Genomic DNA, 27,499 nt, shown 5'->3' on the forward strand with positions numbered 1-27,499 from the left:
AGAAGAGTCCGGAGTTCCGGTGACACAGATATTGTGTGAGGTTAAGTCTATGTGCGGCTCCAACGCCGGGAAATCCGTGGCCTCCCTGGTGGGGTCGAGCCTCCCATCCTTGGATGCCGCAGTGTGCTCTGGATCTAAGGCCAGAGTGGTTGCAGGAGCTATCTCCTGGAAGCGGTCTGACGACAGATTTAGGTCATGCTCGTCAAGGTGACCAGGCGCGGTTGCCGTGGTCTCGAATCCGGCGAAGATCAAATCTCCACGGATGTCCGCAACGTAATTCAAGCTCCCGAAACTGACCTGATGGCCAGGGGCGTAGCTGTTGATCTACTCCAGGTGGCCAAGCGAGTTGGCCCGCAGTGCAAAGCCACCGAACACGAAGATCTGTCCGGGGAGGAAGGTTTCTCCTTGGACAGCGTCACTATCGACGATTGAAGGGGCCATCGAACCTTTTTGTCGACAGCACAGTGGAAATCTCAATGAAAGCACCAATGTCGGTGTCAAAACCGGCGGATCTCGGGTAGGGGGTCCCGAACTGTGCATCTAAGGTCGATGGTAACAGGAGACAGGGGACACGATGTTTACCCAAGTTCGTACCCTACTTCCTGCTTGATTGATCTTGATGAATATGAGTATTACAAGAGTTGATCTACCACGAGATCGCGATGGCTAAATCCTAGAAGTCTAGCCCGTATGACTATGGTAATGAGTCTCCCTCCTTCCGGACTAAGCCTTCCAGTTTATATAGACACCGGGAGGATCTAGGGTTACACAAGGTCGGTTACAAAGGAAAATAATCTACATATTTGGTCGCCAAGCTTGCCTTCCACGCCAAGGAGAGTCCTATCCGGACACGGGTGCAGTCTTCGGTCTTCGTATCTTCACAGCCCATCAGTCCGGCCCATGGCTAACAGACCGGACGCCCGAGGACCCCTTAGTCCAGGACTCCCTCACCGACCAAGTAGGATGTTTCTTGGTCGGTCGATCCTTCAGTCGGCCCGCTGATCCGTTTGTTCTTTTTTTTGTTTCCCTTTCTTTTCTCATTGGATTTTTTATTTCTTCACTAGTTTTCCTTGCTATACTTCGGTTTTCTGTTTTCTTCATTTTTATTTAATTTTCTATTGTTTCTTCCGTAGTTTTCATTGGTTTTTTTTTCTTTTCTTTCTTATTGTCTTCTTTTTTTCATGGGTTTGTTTGTTTCTTTCTTGTTTTTCTTCGGGTTTGTTTCTATCTTTCTTGGTTTTCACTTTTTCTTCATTCTTTTGCATTGGTTTTCATTAGTTTCTTTTTCTTTGGTTTCCTTTGTTTCTTTTTCGGTTTTTAGTATTTTCATTGTTTTTCCTTTTATTCATTTTTTGGTTTCATTCTACATGTTTGAAACATCAAGAACATTTTTTATACACCCGTTTAACATCTTTTTTAATGCATGATTACCATTTAACATACGACCTCTGTTCCTAAACATAAGATCTTTTAGAGATTCCAATATGGACAACATATGGGGAAAATGAGTGAATCCACACTCCAAAATATGTCTATATACATCTGTATGTAGTCCATATTGAAATCTCTTAAAAGGCATATATTTAGAAACGGAGAGAGTATTTTTATGATCTCTACCTTTTTGGTGACACATTGTACATTTTTTTGTATACTTCTGAAACATTTTATATACACATGCCTAACATTTTTTAAGTACGTGGTTAATATTTTTCATATACACCTTATAATTTTTTAAATATTTTATATACACATTGTTAAATTTTGTACAAAACAGTAACATGATAGACATTTTCTAAACATATTTAAGTTCCTATGTCTAATTTTTTCCAAACACATTGTACAATTTTTTATGACCATCAGCAATATTGTTTATACATGTTGAACATTTTTTAAATAAATCATTAACATATTATATATATATGTTTCGATGTCCAATTTTTCACATACGCAATTTGCACTTTTTTGTGTGTATAAGGAAAAATTTATATACATGTTTCACTTTTTAAATACATGATTAATGTTTTTTCATATACATGTTTTGATGCCACTTTTTCCATACACAATGTATACTTTTTGTGTATATAAAAAAATGTATAACATTTAAAATTTTCTAAATGCATGATCAACATATTTCAATTATGTATATAAAGTGATTTATATATGGATATATGTAGAATATTTAGAAACATAAGTAAAAGTATAAAACAAAACTGTGAATAAAGGAAAACAAAAATAGAGCTGAACGCCTCTGTTCCCCGCTGGGCTGGCCCATTCTGCGCTCTATCTCGCATGAAGCAACGCTTTTTCTATAGGAGCAACTAACGAAGGAGCGCTCCTTCGGGAGCCTCCTCAAGGGTCACTAGGGGTGGCTGAGAGTGCGCCCTCTGGATTTTATTTTATTTTTATTTTTCGCACGCATTTTTAACCTTTTAGATGGTTTTTTTAGGTTTTCATTTTTCCATCTTTCTTTCTTAGCTTTGGGGAAAAAATTAAAATTTTATTTGGCGTGCAAAATGTGTGTTTTTTTGGCTTCCGGGAGAGACATGGGTTTGCTTCCGCAAGAGGCATGGCCATGTTTCTCGGAATCGAAAAAAAACATGTTTTTTACTTCCGCAACAAAACTGGAAAAAATGTGTTTTCTTTTTCTTTTTCTTCCATGAGAGACACAAATTTGCTTCCGCGAGAGGCACGGCCATGCCTCTCGGAAATGAAAAAACATATTGACCGTGCTTCTTGGAAACAAAAAAAATGTATTTTCTTGTTTTCCTTCCACGAGAGGTACGGGTTTGCTTTCGCGAGAGGCACGGATTTGCTTATGCAAAATTCACGGTAGAGCGCCACTTGTCGCAACTTAGTAGGTGGGAGTGACCTTTGCAAAAAGTGCTTGTTAATTAGTGATTTCGTTTTCCTATTTGACACATTCTGTGCCAAGTAGTCGATTGTTTGCACAAACTCGATCAAGCAAGCGATCGAACTGGGTCGGGCCATTTACAAGCGGCGAGTACATAGCATGGGGTTTTCGGAACATTCTGGAAGGTTTCAGCCCTGGTTGTTTCCGTTTGGGGGACATTCTAGAAGGTTCCTGAACCATTTTTACTTGTTTTTTCAGTTTCTTATGGTTTTTTTATTTTTTGTTTCTTTTTTCATTTATGTTCCTTTTCTTTTCTTTACATTTTTGTTCAAAACTTTCATAACTGTTCAGAAAAAATGGGGATTTCAATAACTAATTCTATATAAAAAATTGGCCGCAAATTTAAAAAATTGGTCATGTTTCCAAAAAAAAATCTGGGGAGTGAAAATTTGTTCCCGTTTCCAAAAAATGTTCAACTTTGTTTTACAAATGTTTGTGTTTTAAAATATTGTCCATAAGTTTCAAAACATGTTCTTCTTTAAATTATTGTTTGTAAATTTCAAAAACAATGTTCATATTTTCAAATTTTGTTCTATTGTGTCGAAAAAAGTTCCAGTTTGCAAAAAATATCCGCGCTCAAAATTTTGGTTATTTTCAAAAAATGTTCCTGTCTTAAAAAATGTCCGTGCTCCATTTTCTTGGGAATTTCTAAAAATGTTCCTGGTTTTTCGTAAAAATTCTTGGTTTTAAGAAAAATCGAGAGTTTCCGAAAAAAGTTTTGTTTCGAAAAATTGGTCATTATTTTCAAAAACAAATCCCATTTATCAAAAATGTCTTATTTTTTTATTAAATTATACACAATTGTGAAAAGTGTTCGTGTTTCGTAATACATTTTGGTTTTTCCAAAACAAATATTTTGCGTTTTAAATTTCAAAAATATTCGGATCTCGCTAGTTTTGGTTCTTAAGGCTTTTGCGCTATACTATATCCAGGAGCGCTTGCTAGCACAACTGATAATAGCACATTTTCTGCAACGTGTGGTCCTAGGTTCGATCCCTTATGAAGTGCTACTTTTTTTTAGGTCTCCAGGTAGATCTCGGGTGCTGCTAGCCGCGTCACCTAGGTCCCTCTCATGGTAATTTGTAGGGCGTGTCGTACTTGAGGCTATTCCAGCCATTTTTCCTGTTTTCTTTTGTTTCTTTATTTTTTTTCATTATTTCTTGCATTTTGTTTCTTCGTTTTTCTTTTCTTGCATTTTGTTTTTGTTCATTTTTTTGGTTTTCTTTTTTCTTCTCCATTTTTTTGTTTTTCTTAATTTTTTCCATTTTCACTCTACAATTTCCTACGTGTGAAAAACATTTTTTAATAAGTGGTCAAAATTTTTTGTATATACCTTCAGCATTTTCTGAATGCTTGTTCAACATTTTTAAAATTGTTGTTCAACATTTTAATACTAATTTCAACATTTTTTAAATACTCGTTCGACATTTTTCAAATTCTCGTTTAACATTTTTCAAATACATGTTCAACATTTTTACTACTTATTTAACATTTTGAAATACTTGTTCAACATTTTCCAAATAATCGTTGAACATCTTGTAATACTTATTCAACATTATTCAAGTACTTTTTCAACATTTTTCAAATACTAGTTTAATATTTTTAATACTTATTCAACATTTTTCAATTACTTGTTCGACATTTTTGAATGTGTGTGTGTGTGTGTGCGCGCGCGTGTGTGTAATATTTAAGTACAAAATAAAGCAAAAAGCAAGAACGGAAAACAGGAAAAGAAAATAGGTCGCGGCCGCCCATGCGGCTGGGCTGGCCCATCTGTGGCTCCGTCTAGGGCGAGGGTTCGCCCTCGTCTCGCATAACGCGAGGAATAGGCGCGCCCCTATTTCTGGGAGTCTCTATATGACGCATTTTGCGTCAGGCCGGAGCCGACGGGACGGCCCATTAGCACTGCTTCAGCGACGACGATCTGTAGCCGATTTATGCACGACACATGTTAACAGGCACCCATCACTTTGGATCGATGGGGTTATAGCCATCGATCACAGCTTCGTCTACAAATCGTCCACCAAAGTGTCGTGTGCATAGTGATTTCGGTTTTTTTATGCACGTAATCTAGCGACTAAGTGACAATGTAGTGAACCTGTAGCACATTGTTTTTTTTGGGGGGTGGGGAGGGGGGAGTTCAACACAGTTTCTTGAACAACGGGAAACATTTTCGAAATTGTGAATAATGTTTTGAAACATGGACATCTCTCCAATCTAAACCTAATCCCAATCTAATGTAATCTAAATTTGATCTAATCAAAATCAAAATATCTATATCTATATCTGTTATATATATACTACTCCTACTTAAAAATAATGCAAGATACCATGTTTCACTTTGTTTGCGTCCAACGTCCCACTCATCATCGTTTTTTCTCGGGTTTTCATGCCTTCTAGATTTCAGCAAACCAATCTTTGGTAACCAATAAACCAGATCTTATCTATGATGTATAGAAATAAATTTATGATTCATAAATAAACTGTTTCTTATGAGAAAACTTAATATATGTCAGACATTTTTGTTAACTAAATAAATGGCAATAAATTCTCTGTCCGTAGACAAATAAATATCAATCAAACTGGGTTAATAAAGCAAAAAATATTACGGCACATACCTATTTTGCCAGTTTAATAAATGATCAAAAAATGTCGCTTTATATAACCAAATCATCATTTTACTTTGTCTATTTGCTTTGCATCAAGATTTATCCTGTATGGTCCTCTCATTGTGCTAAAAAAATATTTGGTTCCCGTGGCAACGCGTGGGCACATATACTTACTATTATCATAAAGGAAAACCCTTCGCACCTCAGTGAAGAGAAGATCTCACGGAACATCTGTAGTTCTCTCTGGAAGTCTAGTAGAGGGGCTTGATAATTTCATGCCACTATTTGGAAAAGGTTTCTTTTTAGCTCTCAGGGCATCTCCAACAGCGACCCGCGAAGTTCAAAACATTTTCTTGAACAACGGGGAACATTTTTGAAATTGTGAATAATGTTTTGAAACATGGACATCTCTCCAATCTAAACCTAAATCCCGATCTAATGTAATCTAAATTTGATCTAATCAAAATCAAAATATCTATATCTGTTATATATATACTACTCCTACTTACAAATAATGCAAGATACCATGTTTCACTTTGTGTCCAACGTTCCACTCATCATCGTTTTTTCTCGGGTTTTCATGCCTTCTAGATTTCAACAAACCAATCTTTGGTAACCAGTAAACCAGATCTTATCTACGATGTATAGAAATAAATTTATGATTCATAAATAAATTGTTTCTTATGATAAAACTTAATATATGTCAGACATTTTTGGTAACTCAATAAATGGCAATAAATTCTCTGCCCATAGACAAATAAATATCAATCAAACTGGGTTAATAAAGCAAAAAACAATTACGGCACATACCTATTTTGCCAGTTTAATAAATGACCAAAAAATGTCGCTTTATATAACCAAATCATCATTTTACTTTGTCTATTTGCTTTGCATCAACATTTATCTTGTTTGGTCCTCTCATTGTGCTAAAAAATATTTGGTTCCCATGGCAACGTGTGGGCACATATACTTACTATTATCATAAAGGAAAACCCTTCGTGCCTCAGTGAAGAGAAGATCTCACGGAACATGTGTAGTTTTCTCTGGAAGCCTAGTAGAGGGGCTTGATAATTTCATGCCACTATTTGGAAAAGGTTTCTTTTTAGCTCTCAGAGCATCTCCAACAGCGACCCGCAAATTTCCTTCTGCGTCCGTCCGTGAAAGTTGGGGACCAGACCATGGATACGGATGCGGGAGGCCACCATCCAACACTGACGCATACAACCAGCCAACAATTCAAACTAATCGGATCGTTCAAACACAGCCGGATTTCATATAAACATGACGGAATTCATACAAACCTGATGAAAATGTTTACATTTTGGACATATTTTAACTAAAAAGGTAAACCTATGTGCACATACGGTCGCACGGAGCTTCACACCCATGACACAGATACACTACACTATCTTCGACCGGTCGCGGCGGATCCCTTTTGTCTTCCTCATGTCCGGCAGCCCACTCATCGGACTGCGGAGAGCCCTAAAGATATATGCTTCAGCGCAAAGGGCGGCTCGCTTCCCCACCGCTCATCCGAGTGGAACCGTCGGCTAATGCTTCAGCCAGAGGGGAAGGGGGGCGCCTCCGCTTCCGTGGAGCCCAATCGGGGGTCAACGATGGCCTGCGCTGAAGAACCGGGCAAGTCCCCGGTTGTGCAAGCCGGCGACGCGCCAACGGTGGCCTTCCTGGGACCCATGCGGCGGCGGGAATCCCGTGTTCTACTTTCCCTCGATGTTGGCGGTGGACGCGGACACGCTGGCCACTGACTCGTCGATCACCGTGCAACCGACTTCTTTCTTTGCCGACAGGGCACGGTTACGAGCACGTTGCGGCGGATGGCGCGGTCGCAGGCACAGGAGGCGTGGTATGACGCAGCGTCGTCCACGACAGCGACGATGCCCGTGTCGCCGTGCTGCCCTGGAGCAACTCGCCACTCCTCCGCGAGCTGGCTTGGAGCGGCGAGTTGCTGAACCACGCACCGGCTTGGGGGTGATAACTTTATCCTTTGGGCTAGGCGAGGGAGGTGGAACAGCGAGCTGCCACGCTTGTATCCGACCGTCTCGATTGGCCACCCAGCCGGTTCATATGCTAGAGAACTGCTCTTCCTGCTCGTCGGATGCCATTGAAAGGATGGAGAAAATGATGGAGTGGGAGATGGGGAGCAGCGAAGTGGTGCGATTCTTGCCCAGCGTATGGCCTTATTTAAATAGAGGGCGGACGGGAGGAGCTTGCCCGACGTTGCGTCTAATGCCGGCCCGCTCGTGACCGGACGTGTGGCCGGAGTAGGTTTCTCGTCTTCCACGCGGGTTTAATGGAGGCGTTTGAATGCGGCGATGAGGCATGTTCAGCCGGGCGTGCAGCGGGCGACGCCCTCGGTCGGTGTGCCACTTCAATGATGGAGGCAGTGAGAGGTCGGGTCCGCTTTGAGCCATCCTTAATGTGGAGCGGCTTGCTCTACAGCAGCATGAATGCAGACAGCTGACGCCGGGCGGTAAGCGCGCGCGGGAGGGAGAAGGGGGGTTTGGGTGGGCCAGGGCGGTCAGAAGTGGGCGTGGGAGCGTTCTGAACTCCAGCAAAGCCCCCCCCCCCCCCCCCCCCCCCCCGCCCCCGACATTTATCTCCGGTTTGCGGGAAAAAGTACGTCCGGCAATGCCATGGACCGATACAGAACCGCGTTGGATGGCTTCCGCGATCCGGACATCGCGGTCCGGCCGGATGCGGGAGGTTTGAGGGTCGGCGTTGGAGATGCCCTTTCTATATGTTTCACCAAGCCATGATCTAACTAGGTGTCATAGAAGATTTATGAATTGTAAAGTTCTTTTTGGTTTCATAATGTATGGAGCATGTGTATAAGGAAGCTACCATCGACTGTCATCCAGTAATATACAGTCCAAACAAAGCATAACCAAGCAATGCTTCTCTCCTACCACATAAAACCTCTTAGAAAAACATAATCTGCAAAAGGAGAGTGCTCGACTCAACAACCTAGCAGCCCAAGAAATGAATAACCCATCGGATATTAGCCAGCAAACAAAGATCCACCAAGAAAAGAGAAAAGCAATGATATGTACGAAGAAAAGCCATAAAAGCGGCGCAGCGAAGTATATTCTAGTAACTATGAAAAACACTATTTCGCTGCTCTGCGCACGAAAGAAAAGGAGAGAAACGGTCGGCTTGCAACTTACTACATGTCATGATTGCACCCATCAAATCAGTGTTGTTTGTGTGATACAAAGAGAATCACAACCCTCAAACACCGACATTTCCCCTCTCCTCATGACGCTCATACATCAAACCCTCGCCATCAACAGTGCCAAACTTGAGGAACCCTCTCGCCCTACAAAACTTCATGAGGTAATACACCCCGAGGCCTGCCGCAGTGAACATAGCGCTGATGGCATACACCTTCCAGCCAGCGATGGCCATGACGAAGACAAGGAACCCCGAGGGGACGAGGCAGAGGACAACGATGCCTGGTAGTCGTAGCGGTACACGGTAGGGGCGCGACATCTCGGGCCGTTTGATCCGAAGCCAAACGAAGGTGGCAAACTCGAGGAGCATGCCAAGGCTGTAGAGGAAGTTGGCAGCGGCCACGATGTTGTTGAAGCTGAAGAAGGACATGCCGAGGGTGATGAGGCTGGTGACCACGATGCTGACCCAGGGAGTATTGAAGATTGGGGCGCGGAGCGCGAACACGCGGGGGAGGAGGCCTAGGTCCGCCATTCCAAGAAGCTGGAATGCCGCACTGCTTAGTGTCGCCGAGTAGAGGCCGATGGAGGAGAGCACCGCGCCCACCTCGATCCAGTACTTGAGCCAGTCGCCAGCGATCGTGCCTGCATTTCAGTGACATTAACCGTGTCACAGATGGTTTGTGGCCAAATGGTACTCTTGCCTTTTGTGAAGAAAACCTTTTTTGTAGACAAAAAAAAAGTTAATTTTGTCTTGCATCTTCAGTACTGTCACACTTCACACATGCCATAGGCCGAATGGTACTGAACATGCTACCAGAACACTTGCAATGTCTACAATTTCAGTTTAAGAACATAAAAAAACTTGGCTGAACATATCTGTAACATGAACTTGCAAGTTGCTCATACGGTCGTGGACTCGTGGTGAATGCAGAGCATGTGTGCACAACATGCAACAATATCCTACGATTCTTTATGCCAAAAGGGAACGAATCATTTGCAATCCCAACAACACTAAAGAACTGTTACCAAATCCATCCATCTGGTGTACTAGTATGATCATGGAAATACGCATTAATATGTAGAGAACAATACCAATCAATAGCTGTAGTGGATCGACAGAAATATAACGGCTGCCAACGTGATGTTGCAACTTGCAAGCAACACGGTTGTAAAGCAATGCGTTTTGCGTTGATTTAATAATCGAAATGATGAGTGAATTGATGATTACCTGCGGCGTCGGCGAAGAAGCCGTTCCCCCATTGCTCCGGCGGCGCGTCGACGGCGCCGGTGGCCGCCATGAGCGGCAGCAGGTACCCGAGGGACGTCATGGCCACGGACGACATGAGCGCCGTCGGGAACGTCCTGCCGGGGTTCTCCACCTCGCCGGCCATCGTGCTCACGCTGTCCCAGTAGTTGAGGTTCCAGAACAGCGTGTTGAAGAAGAGCTTCCAGTCCTTGTCGCCGGCGGTGGCCGCCCACCTGTGCGGCCGGATCTTGGGCAGCGCGATGCCGGACATGAGCACGAACGGCGACAGCGAGGCGACCCCCAGCGCCACGGCGGACCACCCCACGACGCTGAGGCCGGTGTAGTTGAGCACGGAGAGCGCGACGTTGAAGGTGACGATGGTGGCCACCCGCGCGCCGCCGTCGGCCACGGCGGGGACGACGCGGGCGAGGTAGTCGGCGCAGAGCGCGGGGAAGGCGGCGCCGTTGATGGCCCCCGACACGTACTTCCAGGTGCCCATGAGGGAGCCCGAGACGGGGCCGAAGGCGCGGTCCGCCCAGACGACGAAGCCGCCGTTCCCGGGCATCGCGGTGGAGAGCTCGGCCGTGACGAGCGACTCCGGGATGGCCCAGATGAAGGGGAAGATCAAGAAGCCGAGCAGCGCGAAGAGGGGCCCCGCCGACTGCACCGCCGGCTCGGCGCCGTAGGGCCCGCCGGCGACCTCGAAGAAGATGAGGAAGATGAGCGGGACCAGGGACAGCTTGTTCTTGCCGCCCTTCTTGCCATGTCCGGCCCCTCCTCCTCCTCCTCCTCCCGCTCCGCCGCCGTCATCGGCCGGCGCCGCCGCCGCCGCCGCCTTGTCGCCGTCGGGGTTCTTGGTTTCCCCGGTCATCCCCGGAGCAGGAGCAGGAGCCGGGATAGGAATGGGAATCTGTAACCGACCCTGGATTCGTGCTCCGCGGAGTCGGGGGAGGGGGTTGGTCTCGGCCTCGCGCAGCCATTGGGGACCGAGTTTATATGACAGCGATCCTCTCCGCGCATAACTGCTTTAGCAGGGCCGCGCGGTTGGTGCAGCGACAAGGCACTTGGGACTGATCACACACGCGCACGACCGACGAACACCGGAACGAGATCCACGGATTCCATGATGAGAATTCGATGCGATTTGGTTGGAGACGGGCAGCACAACGAATTCTATGCGTGATGAGATGTGATGTGATCCGATACTCTGCTCTGCCCTTGCCCAGTTGGCTCCGAATGAGTCCAAGTTGCGGAACTGATTCAGGTGAGCGCATCTTGGGCCCCACTCTCTCGTCCCCTGCCGACCGCGCATCTTGGAGCATGTGGAAATTCAGTTCCAAATCCTGGTGACCACACGCTTTGGCTAGCTTTAAAGAGGCTCATGACATCTCCGTGTTGCAGAAAGAAACGTTCTCGATTAGGGTGCGATTTTGTAGCGTGTCACTCGTTCAGCATGGTAAAGAGTCTGATCGCCGGTGCCTTACGATAATACCACAAACGAACAAATTATTGTTAGACTTTCCATTATAGTGGGATTTTTTCAGGCTCCAGATTCCTCTTTGTTGACTTTGACCGAAGAGTTCTAACCCCTAAAATGAGATCATGTTAATCTCTAAAGGTACTAGAACAATGCCCGTGCGTTGCAACGGATATAAATATTCTACTACATTAGCTTGTGATTTACATGTCAATTATAATGCGATTGTGTAAATAAATGTTCATCAAATTCTGACTGTAAATTACCTTATATTTTGATTAGAAGTTTGGTAAGTAAATTAAAGTGGAATTGGTTCAGAAGGTAAGTAAATTAAGGTGATTGGTCATCATATACATGAAATGTTGGACGAAGGGATGGTGGGAAGAAAGGTGAAATGGGAACCTTCCGTTCTTTTTAAGTAGTAGAGATAGAGACTAAGCTCCTTCAAAATGGGGCTCTATTTATTGATCGATGCTGGAGGGACGTGTGGGGCCTGTTGATGCTTAAAGAGTGGCTTGATGAAGTCAAATTTATGATTGGATGCCACCATTGGATGGCCCTCTCCAAAACAATCAAAATAGATATGAATACGGTCCAAAATGGAGCCAAAGATATGACAATTTCAGATATGCACGTGCTTCCTTAAGCTTGAATTCCTCGTTATTCGGCGTAGATCAACTTATAAATTTATTTATTTTTTTGTTGGGGGGTGGGGGTCAAAACTAACTTGCAAACGGCGAAAAGAAAAACAAAAGTAAATAAAAAGCAAAGTGTTGGAACAAACCAACACGAGTGTTTGAAGCTCAGCGAGCTGAAGTACAACCTCATTGCAATTTATAAATAATAATACCGTCACACCTTGACGTGGACGTGGTAGTGATCTCCCGCAACCTTAAGCTTTTGCAAGCCCGAGCCGGTGAGATAATTGTGGTGGCAGCTGGTCGGGACCCCATCCTTGGCTCCAGTTGAAGAAGCTCGTGTTCATGTAGACGGACGTGCTTTGAAGGGACTCGGCGAGGTTGCTCATTGATACGTCTCCAACGTATTTATAATTTTTTATTGTTCCATGATGTTTTATTATCAATCTTGGATGTTTTATAATTATTTTATAGTCATTTTATATCTTTTTTGGTACTAACCTATTGACATAGTGCCCAGTGCCAGTTGCTGTTTTTTCCATGTTTTTTACATCGCAGGAAATCAATATCAAATGGAGTCCAAATGCCACGAAACTCCACTATGATTTTTTATGGGCAAGAAGGAAGGCAATGGGCCCTGGTTGCACCTGGGGGGTACCCCGAGGGGGGCACAACCCACCAGGGCACGCCAGGAGGCCCAGGCGCGCCCTGGTGGGTTGTGCCCACCTCGGGTGCCCCCCGGACCGCCTCTTTGCTCTATAAATACCCCAAAAATACCAGAACCCTAAAGGAGTCAACGAAATATTCATCCAGCCGCCGCAGAGTCCAGAACCACCAGATCCAATCTAGACACCATCTCGGATGGGGTTCACCACCTCCATTGGTGCCTCTCCGATGATGCGTGAGTAGTTCTTTGTAGACCTTCGGGTCCGTAGTTAGTAGCTAGATGGCTTTCTCTCTCTCGCTGAATTGTCAATACAATGGTCTCTTGGAGATCCATATGATGTAACTCTTTTGCGGTGTGTTTGTTGGGATCTGATGAACTTCGAGTTTATAACCAGTTATATCTTTTTATATCCATGAAGGTTATTTGAGTTTCTTTGATCTCTTATAGCCTCGTATTTCTTCTCCGACATTTCGGTTTTGTTTGGCCAACTTGATCTATTTATCTTGCAATGGGAAGAGGTGCCCGGTAGTGGGTTCGATCTTACGGTGCTCGATCCCAGTGACAGAAAGGGAACTGACACGTATATATCGTTGCTACTAAGGATAAAAAGACGAGATCTATATCTACCGCCATATAGATAAACGGATCTTGTCTACATCATGTCATCGTTTTTATCGCATTACTCCATTTTTCCATGAACTTAATACACTAGATGCATGCTGGATAGCGGTCGATGTGTGGAGTAATAGTAGTAGATGCAGGTAGGAGTCGGTCTACTAATCTTGGACGTGATGCCTATGTAATGATCATTGCCTAGATATCGTCATAATTATTTGAAGGTCTATCAATTGCCCAACAGTAATTTGTTTACCCATCGTTTGCTATTTTTCTCGAGAGATGCCACTAGTGAAACCTACGCCCCCCGGGTCTTATTTCTCATATATTTGCTTGCGATCTATTTTTCCTTTGCATTTTTATTCAGATCTATTAAACCAAAAATACAAAATACTTTGCTGCATTTTATTTTATTTGCGATCTATTATTTCAATCTATTACAACTTTATCCCGTCCACGCACCATTTCTGGCGCCGTACCCCGAAAGGGATTGACAACCTCTTGAACACGTCGGGTTGCGAGTGGTTGTTATTTGTGTGCAGGGGCTGTTTACGTTGTGTTGCTTGGTTCTCCTACTGGTTCAATAACCTTGGTTTCATATCTGAGGGAAATATTTACCACCGCTGTGCTGCATCATCCCTTCCTCTTTGGGGAAATACCAACGTAGCTTCAAGCGACATCAAAAGGAATTTCTGGCGCCGTTGCCGGGGAGGATCTTCAACATAACCAGGTTCCTAATTACAAATCTCATCTCCTTGCAATTTACATTATTTGCCATTTGTCTCTCGTTTTGCTCTCCCCCACTTCACAAAAATTTGCCGTTTTATTCGCCTCTCTTTTTTCCGTTCGCCGTTTTCTTGCCGGATCTGTTTTTGAGTGCAGTCTTGTTGTGTGGTCATCATGACTCAAGAGAACATCAAATTATGTGATTTCTCAAATACCAACAACAATGATTTTATTGGCACTCTGCTTGCTCCTCCTGCCACTAGTGCGGAGACTTGTGATATTAATACTGCTTTGCTGAATCTTGTTATGAAAGACCAATTTTCCGGTACTCCTAATGAGGATGCCGCGTCCCATCTTAATACCTTCGTGGAATTATGCGATATGCAAAAGAAAAAGATGTGGACAATGCTGTGGTCAAGATGAAATTGTTTACGTTTTCTTTGCGTGATTCTGCAAAAATTTGGTTCTCTTCTTTGCCTCGCAATAGTATCGATTCTTGGAACAAGTGCAAAGATGCTTTTATCACTAAGTATTTTCCGCCCGCAAAAATTATTTCCCTTAGAACCCAGATCATGAATTTCAAGCAACTTGAACATGATCATGTTGCACAATCTTGGGAAAGGATGAAAATGATGCTAAGGAATTGCCCAACTCATGGGTTAAATCTTTGGATGATCATACAAATTTTTTATGCGGGGTTGAATTTTGTTTCTCGTAATCTTTTAGATTCCACCGCAGGTGGAACTTTTATGGAAATTACTTTGGGTGAAGCCACCAAATTTCTTGATAATATCATGGCAAATTATTCACAATGGCATACCGAAAGAGCTCCTACTAGTAAAAAAAGTTAATTCGGTTGAAGAACTTTCTTCTTTGAGTGATAAAGTTGATGCTCTTATGAAATTGGTTGCTAGTAAAAGTGCTCCTATTGATTTTAATGATATGCCTTTGTCTACTTTGATTGAGCAAAATAGTGATGCCATTGATGTGAATTTTATCTATAGAAATAATTTCAACAATAATGCTTATAGAGAAAATTTTAATCCTAGGCCTTTTCCTAGTAATTCCTCTAAAAATTATGGTAATTCCTATGGAAATTAGTCTTATAATAATAATAGGAACACCTCTGATCTTGAGAATAATATTAAAGAATTTATCAACACACAAAAAGTTTTCAACACTTCCATAGAAGAAAAGTTGAACAAGATTGATGATGTCTCTAGAAGTGTTGATAGAATTGCTCGTGATGTGGAAAATCTCAAGATGAAATTTTTTGTGCCTAAGGTTGATGAATCAATTAAAGCTCTTTATGTCTCCATGGATGAAAGCAAGAAAAGAACTGCTATGCTTAGAGCTAAAAGAGAATTTTTAGAAAAAGCTTTTTCTAGTGATTATTCTTGCAAAGATGATGAAGATCTTAAAATGATTGGTGTTTATCCTATTGATTCCTATTTAGTAAAGTTAAGAATGATGAAAAAGGGACTGGAGAAGAGTCAACTTTAGGTAGAAGGCGTCCCAATATTTCAGAGGGTGAAAATCTTGTTGAGAAAATTGATGAAAGTGGGTTTGAAGAGGTCAAAACTTTAGCTAGTGATGCACCCACTCTTTTGGATTACAAAGACTTTAATTATGATAGTTGCTCTTTGATTGACTGTATTTCTTTGTTGCAATCTATGCTAAATTCACCCCATGCTTATGAATAAAACAAAGCTTTTACTAAACATATTGTTGATGCTATGATGAAAGCTTTGGAAGAAAAGTTGGAATTAGAAGTTTCAATTCCTAGAAAATTGCATGATGAGTGGGAACCTACTATCAAAGTCAAGATTAAAAATTATGAGTGTTTTTCTTTGTGTGACTTGGGTGCTAGTGTTTCTACAATTCCGAAATCTTTATGTGATGTGCTTGGTCTTACCAATCATGAAGAATGTGCTTTGAATTTGCACTTGGCGGATTCTACTATTAAAAAGCCTATGGGAAGAATTAATGATGTTCTTATTCTTGCAAATAGGAATTATGTGCCCATAGATTTTATTGTTCTTGATATTGATTGCAATCCGTCTTGTCCAATTATTCTTGGTAGACCGTTTTTACGCACTATCGGTGCCGTGATTGATATGAAAGAAGGCAATATTAAGTTCCAATTTCCTTTGAGGAAAGGTATGGAACACTTTCCTAGAACAAAAATCAGGCCACCTTATGAATCAATCATTTGGTCATCTTATGGATCTCGAACCAAAGATGACAAAACTTAGATCCTTGCATTATGCCTAGCTAAGGGCGTAAAACTATATCACTTGTTGGGAGGCAACCCAATGAATAAAATTTATTTTTGCTTTTTGCTTTCTGTTCTTGAGTTTTTGCACAATTATACTACTGTTATGATTGTGTTTTTTATGTTTTAATTAGTGTTTGTGCCAAGTAGAACCAATAGGATCTTCTTGGGTGATAGTTGTTTGATCTTGCTGAAAAAGACAGAAACTTTGTGCTCACGAAAATAATTGTTAAAATTCACCAGAACGTGATAAAATGCTAATTCTTTTTGCAGAAGATGAATATACAAATTATCCAGGTTGTCCTAGTTTTTCAGAAGTTTTGGAGTTACAGAAGTATTCTAACAAATCAGATTACTACAGACTGTTCTGTTTTGACATATTCTGTTTTCTTTATGTTGTGTGCTTATTTTGATGGCTCTATGGTTTTATTTGATGAGTTTTTGCCATAGAAAAGTTGGAATACAGTAGATATAATACAAAAACAAAATATGAATTGGTTTGATACAACACTTATAGTAGTGATTTATTTTTCTTACACTAACGGATCTCACGAAGGTTTTGTTGAGTTTTGTGTGATTGAAGTTTTCAAGTTTTGGGTTATCTTACGATGGATGAAGGAAGGATGTAAGAGCCTAAGCTTGGGGATGCCCGGGCATCCAAACCTATTATCCAAGAATGAGCAACCAACTAAGCTTGGGGATGCCCCCGAGTGGCATCCCCGCTTTCTTCCAACAACTATCGGTATTTTACTCGAGGCTATATTTATATTCGTCACATGATATGTGTTTTGCTTGGAGCATCTTGTATGATATGTGTCTTTGCTTGTTTTATTTTGTGTTTTAAGTCATCAATCCTTGCTGGACACACCTATTTGAGAGAGCCAAAATTATATCATGACTTGTTAGAATTGCTTTCTATGCTTCACTTAAATCTTTTATGAGCTAGGACTTGCTCTAGTGCTTCACTTATATCCTTTTGAGCATGGTGTGCTTTGTTATTTTTGAAGAAATGCTCTCTTGTTTCACTTAGATTTATTTGAGAGTTAGTAAAATTTTGAAGAAATTCTCTCTTGCTCCACTTAAATTATTTTGGGAGAAAGAAAATTTGTTATGCTCATGATTTTCACTTATATTTGTTTGAGCTTATGAAAAGCAACACATGAAAATTAGTCCAAAAGTGATAGATATCCAAGAAGGATAAAGAAAAAGAATGTCATGAAGATCATTGGACAAAATAAACTTGATTCTTAGTAATAGTTTTGAGATATGATGATGTGATATGTGAGTTATGTTGATGAGTAATTGTGCTCTAGTAAGAATATTGGTGTTAAGGTTTGTGATTCCCTATGCATGCACGAAAGTCAATAGTCATGCAATGAAAATTATATCCTACTTGTGGTGCATTATTCGGTGTTAATTATGCTGAATGCTTGCTTATGATATTATTCGTTTCTTGGTTGGTCGCTTCTCAATCTTTTTGCTAGACTTCATTTTGCACTCAGTATGACCTCTACTTGTGCATCCAAAATCCTTTAAATCAGTTTTGCCACATGAGTCCACTATACCTACCTATATGCGGTATTCTTTTGCCGTTCTAAGCAAATTTGCATGTGCCATCTCTAATTTTCAAAATAAACTTCTCTTTTTGTGTGTTTGTTTCGCTCGCGGAACGGTAATGGGTGGCTAATATTTTCGATGCTAGATGTGTTATTCTCAAGATGAGTGTTTATTCACTTGTCATTGCACGAGAGTAAGGCAAAGGTTTTAGGGATGCCCAGTTCCGAAATGCAAAAAAGTATTTATTTTATGTTTTCAAATAATAAATTCCGTGGGAAGTGTTGGTATGGAGGGCACCCGTGGATACGGCTAGCCATGGAAAGTGAAAGAATGGTGGAAAAAGGAATAAATTTTATTTTCTGTTTGGGAACCGCCTATGGCATATCTAGCATGGAAAGTGTTCGTAACTCTAAGTCGTTTTCGTTAGTGGGATGGATACTATTGGGGAACGTAGTAATTTCAAAAAAATTCCTACGAACACGCAAGATCATGGTGATGCATAGCAACGAGAGGGGAGAGTGTTTTCCACGTACCCTCGTAGACCGAAAGCGGAAGCGTTAACACAACACGGTTGATGTAGTCGTACGTCTTCACGATCCGACCGATCAAGTACCGAACGTACGACACCTCCGAGTTCAGCACACGTTCAGCTCGATGACGTCCCTCGAACTCCGATCCAGCCGAGTGTTGAGGGAGAGTTTCGTCAGCACAACGGCGTGGTGACGATGATGATGTTCTACCGACGCAGGGCTTCGCCTAAGCACCGCTACGATATTATCGAGGTGTAATATGGTGGAGGGGGGCACCGCACACGGCTAAGAGATCAATAGATCAATTGTTGTGTCTATGGGGTGCCCCCTGCCCCCGTATATAAAGGAGCAAGGGGGAGGCCGGCCGGCCCTTGTTGGCGCGCCAGGAGGAGGAGTCCTCCTCCTAGTAGGAGTAGGACTCCCCTCTTTCCTACTCCTACTAGGAGGGGGTAAGGAAGGGGGAGAGGGAGAAGGAAAGGGGGGCGCCGCCCCCCTCTCCTAGTCCAATTCGGACCAGAGGGGGAGGGGGCGCGCGGCCCCTCCTGGCTGCCCCTCTCTCTCTCTCCACTAAGGCCCATTACTTCTCCCGGGGGGGGGGGGGGGGGGGGTTCCGGTAACCCTCCGGCACTCCGGTTTTCTCCGAAATCACCCGGAACATTTCCGGTGTCCGAATATAGTCGTCCAATATATCAATCTTTATGTCTCGACCATTTCGAGACTCCTCGTCATGTCCGTGATCACATCTGGGACTCCGAACAACCTTCGGTACATCAAAACATATAAACTCATAATATAACTGTCATCGTAACGTTAAGCGTGCGGACCCTACGGGTTCGAGAACTATGTAGACATGACCGAGACACGTCTCCGGTCAATAACCAATAACGGAACCTGGATGCTCATATTGGCTCCCACATATTCTACGAAGATCTTTATCGGTCAGACCGCATAACAACATACGTTGTTCCCTTTGTCATCGGTATGTTATATGCCCGAGATTCGATCGTCGGTATCTCAATACCTTGTTCAATCTCGTTACCGGCAAGTCTCTTTACCCGTTCCGTAATACATCATCTTGCAACAAACTCTTTATTGCAATGCTTGCAAGGCTTTAAGTGATGTGCATTACCGAGAGGGCCCAGAGATACCTCTCCGACAATCGGAGTGACAAATCCTAATCTCGAAATACGCCAACCCAACAAGTACCTTCGGAGACACCTGTAGAGCACCTTTATAATCACCCAGTTATGTTGTGATGTTTGGTAGCACACAAAGTGTTCCTCCGGTAAACGGGAGTTGCATAATCTCATAGTCATAGGAACATGTATAAGTCATGAAGAAAGCAATAGCAACATACTAAACGATCAAGTGCTAAGCTAACGGAATGGGTCAAGTCAATCACATCATTCTCCTAATAATGTGATCCCGTTAATCAAATGACAACTCATGTCTACGGCTAGGAAACATAACCATCTTTGATCAACGAGCTAGTCAAGTAGAGGCATACTAGTGACACTCTGTTTGTCTATGTATTCACACAGGTATTATGTTTCCGGTTAATACAATTCTAGCATGAATAATAAACATTTATCATGAAATAAGGAAATAAATAATAACTTTATTGTTGCATCTAGGGCATATTTCCTTCAGTCTCCCACTTGCACTAGAGTCAATAATCTAGATTACACAGTAATGATTCTTACACCCATGGAGCCTTGGTGCTGATCATGTTTTGCTCGTGGAAGAGGCTTAGTCAACGGGTCTGCAATATTCAGATCCGTATGTATCTTGCAAATTTCTATGTCTCCCACCTGGACTAAATCCCGGATGGAATTGAAGCGTCTTTTGATGTGCTTGGTTCTCTTGTGAAATCTGGATTCCTTTGCTAAGGCAATTGCACCAGTATTGTCACAAAAGATTTTCATTGGACCCGATGCACTAGGTATGACACCTAGATCGGATATGAACTCCTTCATCCAGACTCCTTCATTTGCTGCTTCCGAAGCAGCTATGTACTCCGCTTCACACGTAGATCCCGCCACGACGCTTTGTTTAGAACTGCACCAACTGACAGCTCCACCGTTCAATGTAAACACGTATCCGGTTTGCGATTTAGAATCGTCCGGATCAGTGTCAAAGCTTGGATCGACGTAACCATTTACGATGAGCTCTTTGTCACCTCCATAAACGAGAAACATATCCTTAGTCCTTTTCAGGTATTTCAGGATGTTCTTGACCGCTGTCCAGTGATCCACTCCTGGATTACTTTGGTACCTTCCTGCTAGACTTATAGCAAGGCATACATCAGGTCTGGCACACAACATTGCATACATGATAGAGCCTATGGCTGAAGCATAGGGAACATCTTTCATCTTCTCTCTATCTTCTGCAGTTGTCGGGCATTTTGTCTTACTCAATTTCACACCTTGTAACACAGGCAAGAACCCTTTCTTTGCTTGATCCATTTTGAACTTTTTCAAAACTTTGTCAAGGTATGTGCTTTGTGAAAGTCCAATTAAGCGTCTTGATCTATCTCTATAAATCTTGATGCCCAATATATACGCAGCTTCACCGAGGTCTTTCATTGAAAAACTCTTATTCAAGTATCCCTTTATGCTATCCAGAAATTCTATATCATTTCAAATTAGCAATATGTCATCCACATATAATATCAGAAATGCTACAGAGCTCCCACTCACTTTCTTGTAAATACAGGCTTCTCCAAAAGTCTGTATAAAACCAAATGCTTTGATCACACTATCAAAGCGTTTATTCCAACTCCGAGAGGCTTGCACCAGTCCATAAATGGATCGCTGGAGCTTGCACACTTTGTTAGCTTCCTTTGGATCGACAAAACCTTCCGGTTGCATCATATACAACTCTTCTTCCAGAAATCCATTCAGGAATGCAGTTTTGACATCCATTTGCCAAATTTCATAATCATAAAATGCGGCAATTGCTAACATGATTCGGACAGACTTAAGCATCGCTACGGGTGAGAAGGTCTCATCGTAGTCAATCCCTTGAACTTGTCGAAAACCTTTCGCAACAAGTCGAGCTTTATAGACAGTAACATTACCGTCAGCGTCAGTCTTCTTCTTGAAGATCCATTTATTTTCAATGGCTTGCCGATCATCGGGCAAGTCAACCAAAGTCCATACTTTGTTCTCATACATGGATCCCATCTCGGATTTCATGGCCTCAAGCCATTTTGCGGAATCTGGGCTCACCATCGCTTCTTCATAGTTCGTAGGTTCGTCATGGTCTAGTAACATAACCTCCAGAACAGGATTACCGTACCACTCTGGTGCGGATCTTACTCTGGTTGATCTACGAGGTTCAGTAATAACTTGATCTGAAGTTTCATGATCATCATCATTAACTTCCTCACTAATTGGCGTAGGTGTCGCAGAAACTGGTTTCTGTGATGAACTACTTTCCAATAAGGGAGCAGGTACAGTTACCTCATCAAGTTCTACTTTCCTCCCACTCACTTCTTTCGAGAGAAACTCCTTCTCCAGAAAATTTCCGAATTTAGCAACAAAAGTTTTTCCTTCAGATCTGTGATAGAAGGTGTACCCAATAGTCTCCTTTGGGTATCCTATGAAGACACATTTCTCCGATTTGAGTTCGAGCTTATCAGGTTGAAGTTTTTTCACATAAGCATCGCAGCCCCAAACTTTAAGAAACGACAACTTTGGTTTCTTGCTAAACCACAGTTCATAAGGCGTCGTCTCAACGGATTTTGATGGTGCCCTATTTAACGTGAATGCAGCCGTCTCTAAAGCATAACCCCAAAACGATAGCGGTAAATCAGTAAGAGACATCATAGATCGCACCATATCTAGTAAAGTACGATTACGACATTCGGACACACCATTACGTTGTGGTGTTCCGGGTGGCGTGAGTTGCGAAACTATTCCGCATTGTTTCAAATGTAGACCAAACTCGTAACTCAAATATTCTCCTCCACGATCTGATCGTAGAAACTTTATTTTCTTGTTACGATGATTTTCAACTTCACTCTGAAATTCTTTGAACCTTTCAAATGTTTCAGACTTATGTTTCATTAAGTAGATATACCCATATCTACTCAAATCATCTGTAAAGGTGAGAAAATAACGATATCCGCCACGAGCCTCAATATTCATCGGACAACATACATCTGTATGTATGATTTCCAACAAATCTGTTGCTCTCTCCATAGTTCCGGAGAACGGTGTTTTAGTCATCTTGCCCATGAGGCACGGTTCGCAAGTACCAAGTGATTCATAATCAAGTGGTTCCAAAAGTCCATCAGTATGGAGTTTCTTCATGCGCTTTACACCGATATGACCTAAACGGCAGTGCCACAAATAAGTTGCACTATCATTATCAACTCTGCATCTTTTGGCTTCAATATTATGAATATGTGTATCACTACTATCGAGAGTCAACAAAAATAGACCACTCTTCAAGGGTGCATGACCATAAAAGATATTACTCATATAAATAGAACAACCATTATTCTCTGATTTAAATGAATAACCGTCTCGCATCAAACAAGATCCAGATATAATGTTCATGCTTAACGCTGGCACCAAATAACAATTATTTAGGTCTAAAACTAATCCCGAAGGTAGATGTAGAGGTAGCGTGCCGACCGCGATCACATCGACTTTGGAACCATTTCCCACACGCATCGTCACCTCGTCCTTAGCCAATCTTCGCTTAATCCGTAGCCCCTGTTTCGAGTTGCAAATATTAGCAACAAAACCAGTATCAAATACCCAGGTGCTACTGCGAGCATTAGTAAGGTACACATCAATAACATGTATATCACATATACCTTTGTTCACCTTGCCATCCTTCTTATCCGCCAAATACTTGGGGTAGTTCCGCTTCCAATGACCAGTCTGCTTGCAGTAGAAGCACTCAGTCTCAGGCTTAGGTCCAGACTTGGGTTTCTTCTCCTGAGCAGCAACTTGTTTGCTGTTCTTCTTGAAGTTCCCCTTCTTCTTCCCTTTACCCTTTTTCTTGAAACTAGTGGTCTTATTGACCATCAACACTTGATGCTCCTTTTTGATTTCTACCTCCGCAGTCTTTAGCATTGCGAAGAGCTCGGGAATCGTCTTATCCATCCCTTGCATATTATAGTTCATCACGAAGCTCTTGTAGCTTGGTGGCAGTGATTGAAGAATTCTGTCAATGACGCTATCATCCGAAAGATTAACTCCCAGTTGAATCAAGTGATTGTTATACCCAGACATTTTGAGTATATGCTCACTGACAGAACTATTCTCTTCCATCTTGCAGCTGTAGAACTTATTGGAGACTTCATATCTCTCAATCCGGGCATTTGCTTGAAATATTAACTTCAACTCCTGGAACATCTCATATGCTCCATGACGTTCAAAACGTCGTTGAAGACCCGGTTCTAAGCCGTAAAGCATGGCACACTGAACTATTGAGTAGTCATCAGCTTTGCTCTGCCAGACGTTCATAACATCTGGTGTTGCTCCTGCAGCAGGCCTGGCACCCAGCCGTGCTTCCAGGACGTAATTCTTCTGTGCAGCAATGAGGATAATCCTCAAGTTACGGACCCAGTCCGTGTAATTGCTACCATCATCTTTCAACTTTGCTTTTTCAAGGAACGCATTAAAATTCAACGAAACAACAGCACGGGCCATCTATCTACAATTAACATAGACAAGCAAAATACTATCAGGTACTAAGTTCATGATAAATTCAAGTTCAATTAATCATATTACTTAAGAACTCCCACTTAGATAGACATCCCTCTAATCCTCTAAGTGATCACGTGATCCATATCAACTAAACCATGTCCGATCATCACGTGAGATGGAGTAGTTTCAACGGTGAACATCACTATGTTGATCATATCTACTATATGATTCACGCTCGACCTTTCGGTCTCCGTGTTCCGAGGCCATATCTGTTATATGCTAGGCTCGTCAAGTTTAACCTGAGTATTCCGCGTGTGCAACTGTTTTGCACCCGTTGTATTTGAACGTAGAGCCTATCACACCCGATCATCACGTGGTGTCTCAGCACGAAGAACTTTCGCAATGGTGCATACTCAGGGAGAACACTTATACTTTGATAATTTAGTGAAGGATCATCTTATAGTGCTACCGTCAATCAAAGCAAGATAAGATGAATAAAACATAAACATCACATGCAATCAATATAAGTGATATGATATGGCCATCATCATCTTGTGCTTGTGATCTCCATCTCTGAAGCACCGTCGTGATCACCATCGTCATCGGCGTGACACCTTGATCTCCATCGAAGCATCGTTGTCGTCTCACCAACTATTGCTTCTACGACTATCGCTACCGCTTAGTGATAAAGTAAAACAATTACATGGCGATTGCATTGCATACAATAAAGCGACAACCATATGGCTCCTGCCAGTTGCCGATAACTCGGTTACAAAACATGATCATCTCATACAATAAAATTCAGTATCATGTCTTGACCATATCACATCACAACATGCCCTGCAAAAACAAGTTAGACGTCCTCTACTTTGTTGTTGCAAGTTTTACGTGGCTGCTACGGGCTTAGCAAGAACCGTTCTTACCTACGCATCAAAACCACAATGATAGTTTGTCAAGTTGGTGCTGTTTTAACCTTCGCAAGGACCGGGCGTAGCCACACTCGGTTCAACTAAAGTGAGAGAGACAGACACCCGCCGGTCACCTTTAAGCAACGAGTGCTCGCAACGGTGAAACCAGTCTCGCGTAAGCGTACGCGTAATGTCGGTCCGGGCCGCTTCATCTCACAATACCGTCGAACCAAAGTATGACATGCTGGTAAGCAGTATGACTTATATCGCCCACAACTCACTTGTGTTCTACTCATGCATAACATCAACGCATAAAACCAGGCTCGGATGCCACTGTTGGGGAACGTAGTAATTTCAAAAAATTTCCTACGAACACGCAAGATCATGGTGATGCATAGCAACGAGAGGGGAGAGTGTTGTCCACGTACCCTCGTAGACCGAAAGCGGAAGCGTTAACACAACGCGGTTGATGTAGTCGTACGTCTTCACGATCCGACCGATCAAGTACCGAACGTACGGCACCTCCGAGTTCAGCACACGTTCAGCTCGATGACGTCCCTCGAACTCCGATCCAGCCGAGTGTTGAGGGAGAGTTCCGTCAGCACGACGGCGTGGTGACGATGATGATGTTCTACCGATGCAGGGCTTTGCCTAAGCACCGCTACGATATTATCGAGGTGTAATATGGTGGAGGGGGGCACCGCACACGGCTAAGAGATTAATAGATCAATTGTTGTGTCTATGGGGTGCCCCCTGCCCCCGTATATAAAGGAGCAAGGGGGAGGCCGGGCGGCCCTTGTTGGCGCGCCAGGAGGAGGAGTCCTCCTCCTAGTAGGAGTAGGACTCCCCTCTTTCCTACTCCTACTAGGAGGGGGAATTAAGGGGGAGAGGGAGAAGGAAAGGGGGGCGCCGCCCCCCCTCACCTAGTCCAATTCGGACCAGAGGGGGAGGGGGTGCGTGGCCCCTCCTGGCTGCCCCTCTCTCTCTCCACTAAGGCCCATTACTTCTCCGGGGGGGGGGGGTTCCGGTAACCCTCCGGCACTCCGGTTTTCTCCGAAATCACCCGGAACATTTCCGGTGTCCGAATATAGTCGTCCAATATATCAATCTTTATGTCTCTACCATTTCGAGACTCCTCGTCATGTCCGTGATCACATCCGGGACTCTGAACAACCTTCGGTACATCAAAACATATAAACTCATAATATAACTGTCATCGTAACGTTAAGCGTGCGGACCCTACGGGTTCGAGAACTATGTAGACATGACTGAGACACGTCTCCGGTCAATAACCAATAGCGGAACCTGGATGCTCATATTGGCTCCCACATATTCTACGAAGATCTTTATCGGTCAGACCGCATAACAACATACGTTGTTCCCTTTGTCATCGGTATGTTACTTGCCCGAGATTCGATCGTCGGTATCTCAATACCTAGTTCAATCTCGTTACCGGCAAGTCTCTTTACTCGTTCCGTAATATATCATCTTGCAACAAAATCTTTAGTTGCAATGCTTGCAAGGCTTTAAGTGATGTGCATTACCGAGAGGGCCCAGAGATACCTCTCCGACAATCGGAGTGACAAATCCTAATCTCGAAATACGCCAACCCAACAAGTACCTTCGGAGTTACCTGTAGAGCACCTTTATAATCACCTAGTTACGTTGCGATGTTTGGTAGCACACAAAGTGTTCCTCTGGTAAACGGGAGTTGCATAATCTCATAGTCATAGGAACATGTATAAGTCATGAAGAAAGCAATAGCAACATACTAAACGATCAAGTGCTAAGCTAACGGAATGGGTCAAGTCAATCACATCATTCTCCTAATAATGTGATCCCGTTAATCAAATGACAACTCATCTCCATGGCTAGGAAACATAACCATCTTTGATCAACGAGCTAGTCAAGTAGAGGCATACTAGTGACACTCTGTTTGTCTATGTATTCACACAGGTATTATGTTTCCGGTTAATACAATTCTAGCATGAATAATAAACATTTATCATGAAATAAGGAAATAAATAATAACTTTATTATTGCCTCTAGGGAATATTTCCTTCAGATACACCTCCCAAAATGTTTTTATCACTATTTTTTCGCTTTGAGCTCTGGCACCTCTACAAATCCTTACTTCCCTCTGCGAAGGGCCTTTCTTTTACTTTATGCATTTTTAATTTTTAATTTGAGTCTCCATATTCTCTCATAAAAAGCACCAACTAGGAGGCAAGATGATCGTGCTTAAGTATTGGGTGTAGTTAATATTCGAGTGGGTTTCATGAATGGATCAATGTTTGAGCATGATGGGCTAGGGATAACTTATTTTAGCGTTGATATTTTGAAAGACATGGTTGCTTGTTGATATGCTTGAGTATCTAAATTATTATGTCAAAACTAGACTATTGCTTTGAATCACATAAAAAGTCCAAATGTCCATGCTATAAAGAAAAGAATATGATATGACTTGATGAACAACACTCCAC

At 42.7% G+C, this 27,499-nt stretch overlaps 1 protein-coding gene across 1 annotated transcript; it reads right to left on the reverse strand.

The window, feature by feature from the left end:
• Window positions 1-8,679: 8,679 nt before the first annotated feature.
• On the reverse strand, window positions 8,680-11,181 carry LOC109739139 (probable polyamine transporter At3g13620). Its single transcript, XM_020298228.4, has 2 exons — window positions 9,940-11,181; window positions 8,680-9,353 (listed from the first exon to the last, which is right to left on the reverse strand). The coding sequence occupies exons 1-2, from the start codon at window positions 10,826-10,828 to the stop codon at window positions 8,770-8,772; spliced, it is 1,473 nt and encodes a 490-aa protein (XP_020153817.1). The 5' UTR covers window positions 10,829-11,181; the 3' UTR covers window positions 8,680-8,769.
• Window positions 11,182-27,499: the final 16,318 nt, after the last annotated feature.

This window comes from Aegilops tauschii, chromosome 7, assembly GCF_002575655.3.
Source record: "Aegilops tauschii subsp. strangulata cultivar AL8/78 chromosome 7, Aet v6.0, whole genome shotgun sequence".
NCBI classification, from domain to species: Eukaryota; Viridiplantae; Streptophyta; class Magnoliopsida; order Poales; family Poaceae; genus Aegilops; species Aegilops tauschii.

What these genes read in the sequence shown, in the direction of transcription:
- LOC109739139 (XM_020298228.4), bottom strand. Translation starts at nt 10,828, where the DNA reads ATGACCGGGGAAACCAAGAACCCCGACGGCGACAAGGCGGCGGCGGCG. An exon ending in CTTCTTCGCCGACGCCGCAG is followed by an intron (nt 9,354 to 9,939) that starts GTAATCATCAAT and finishes ACTGAAATGCAG; the next exon opens with GCACGATCGCTGGCGACTGG.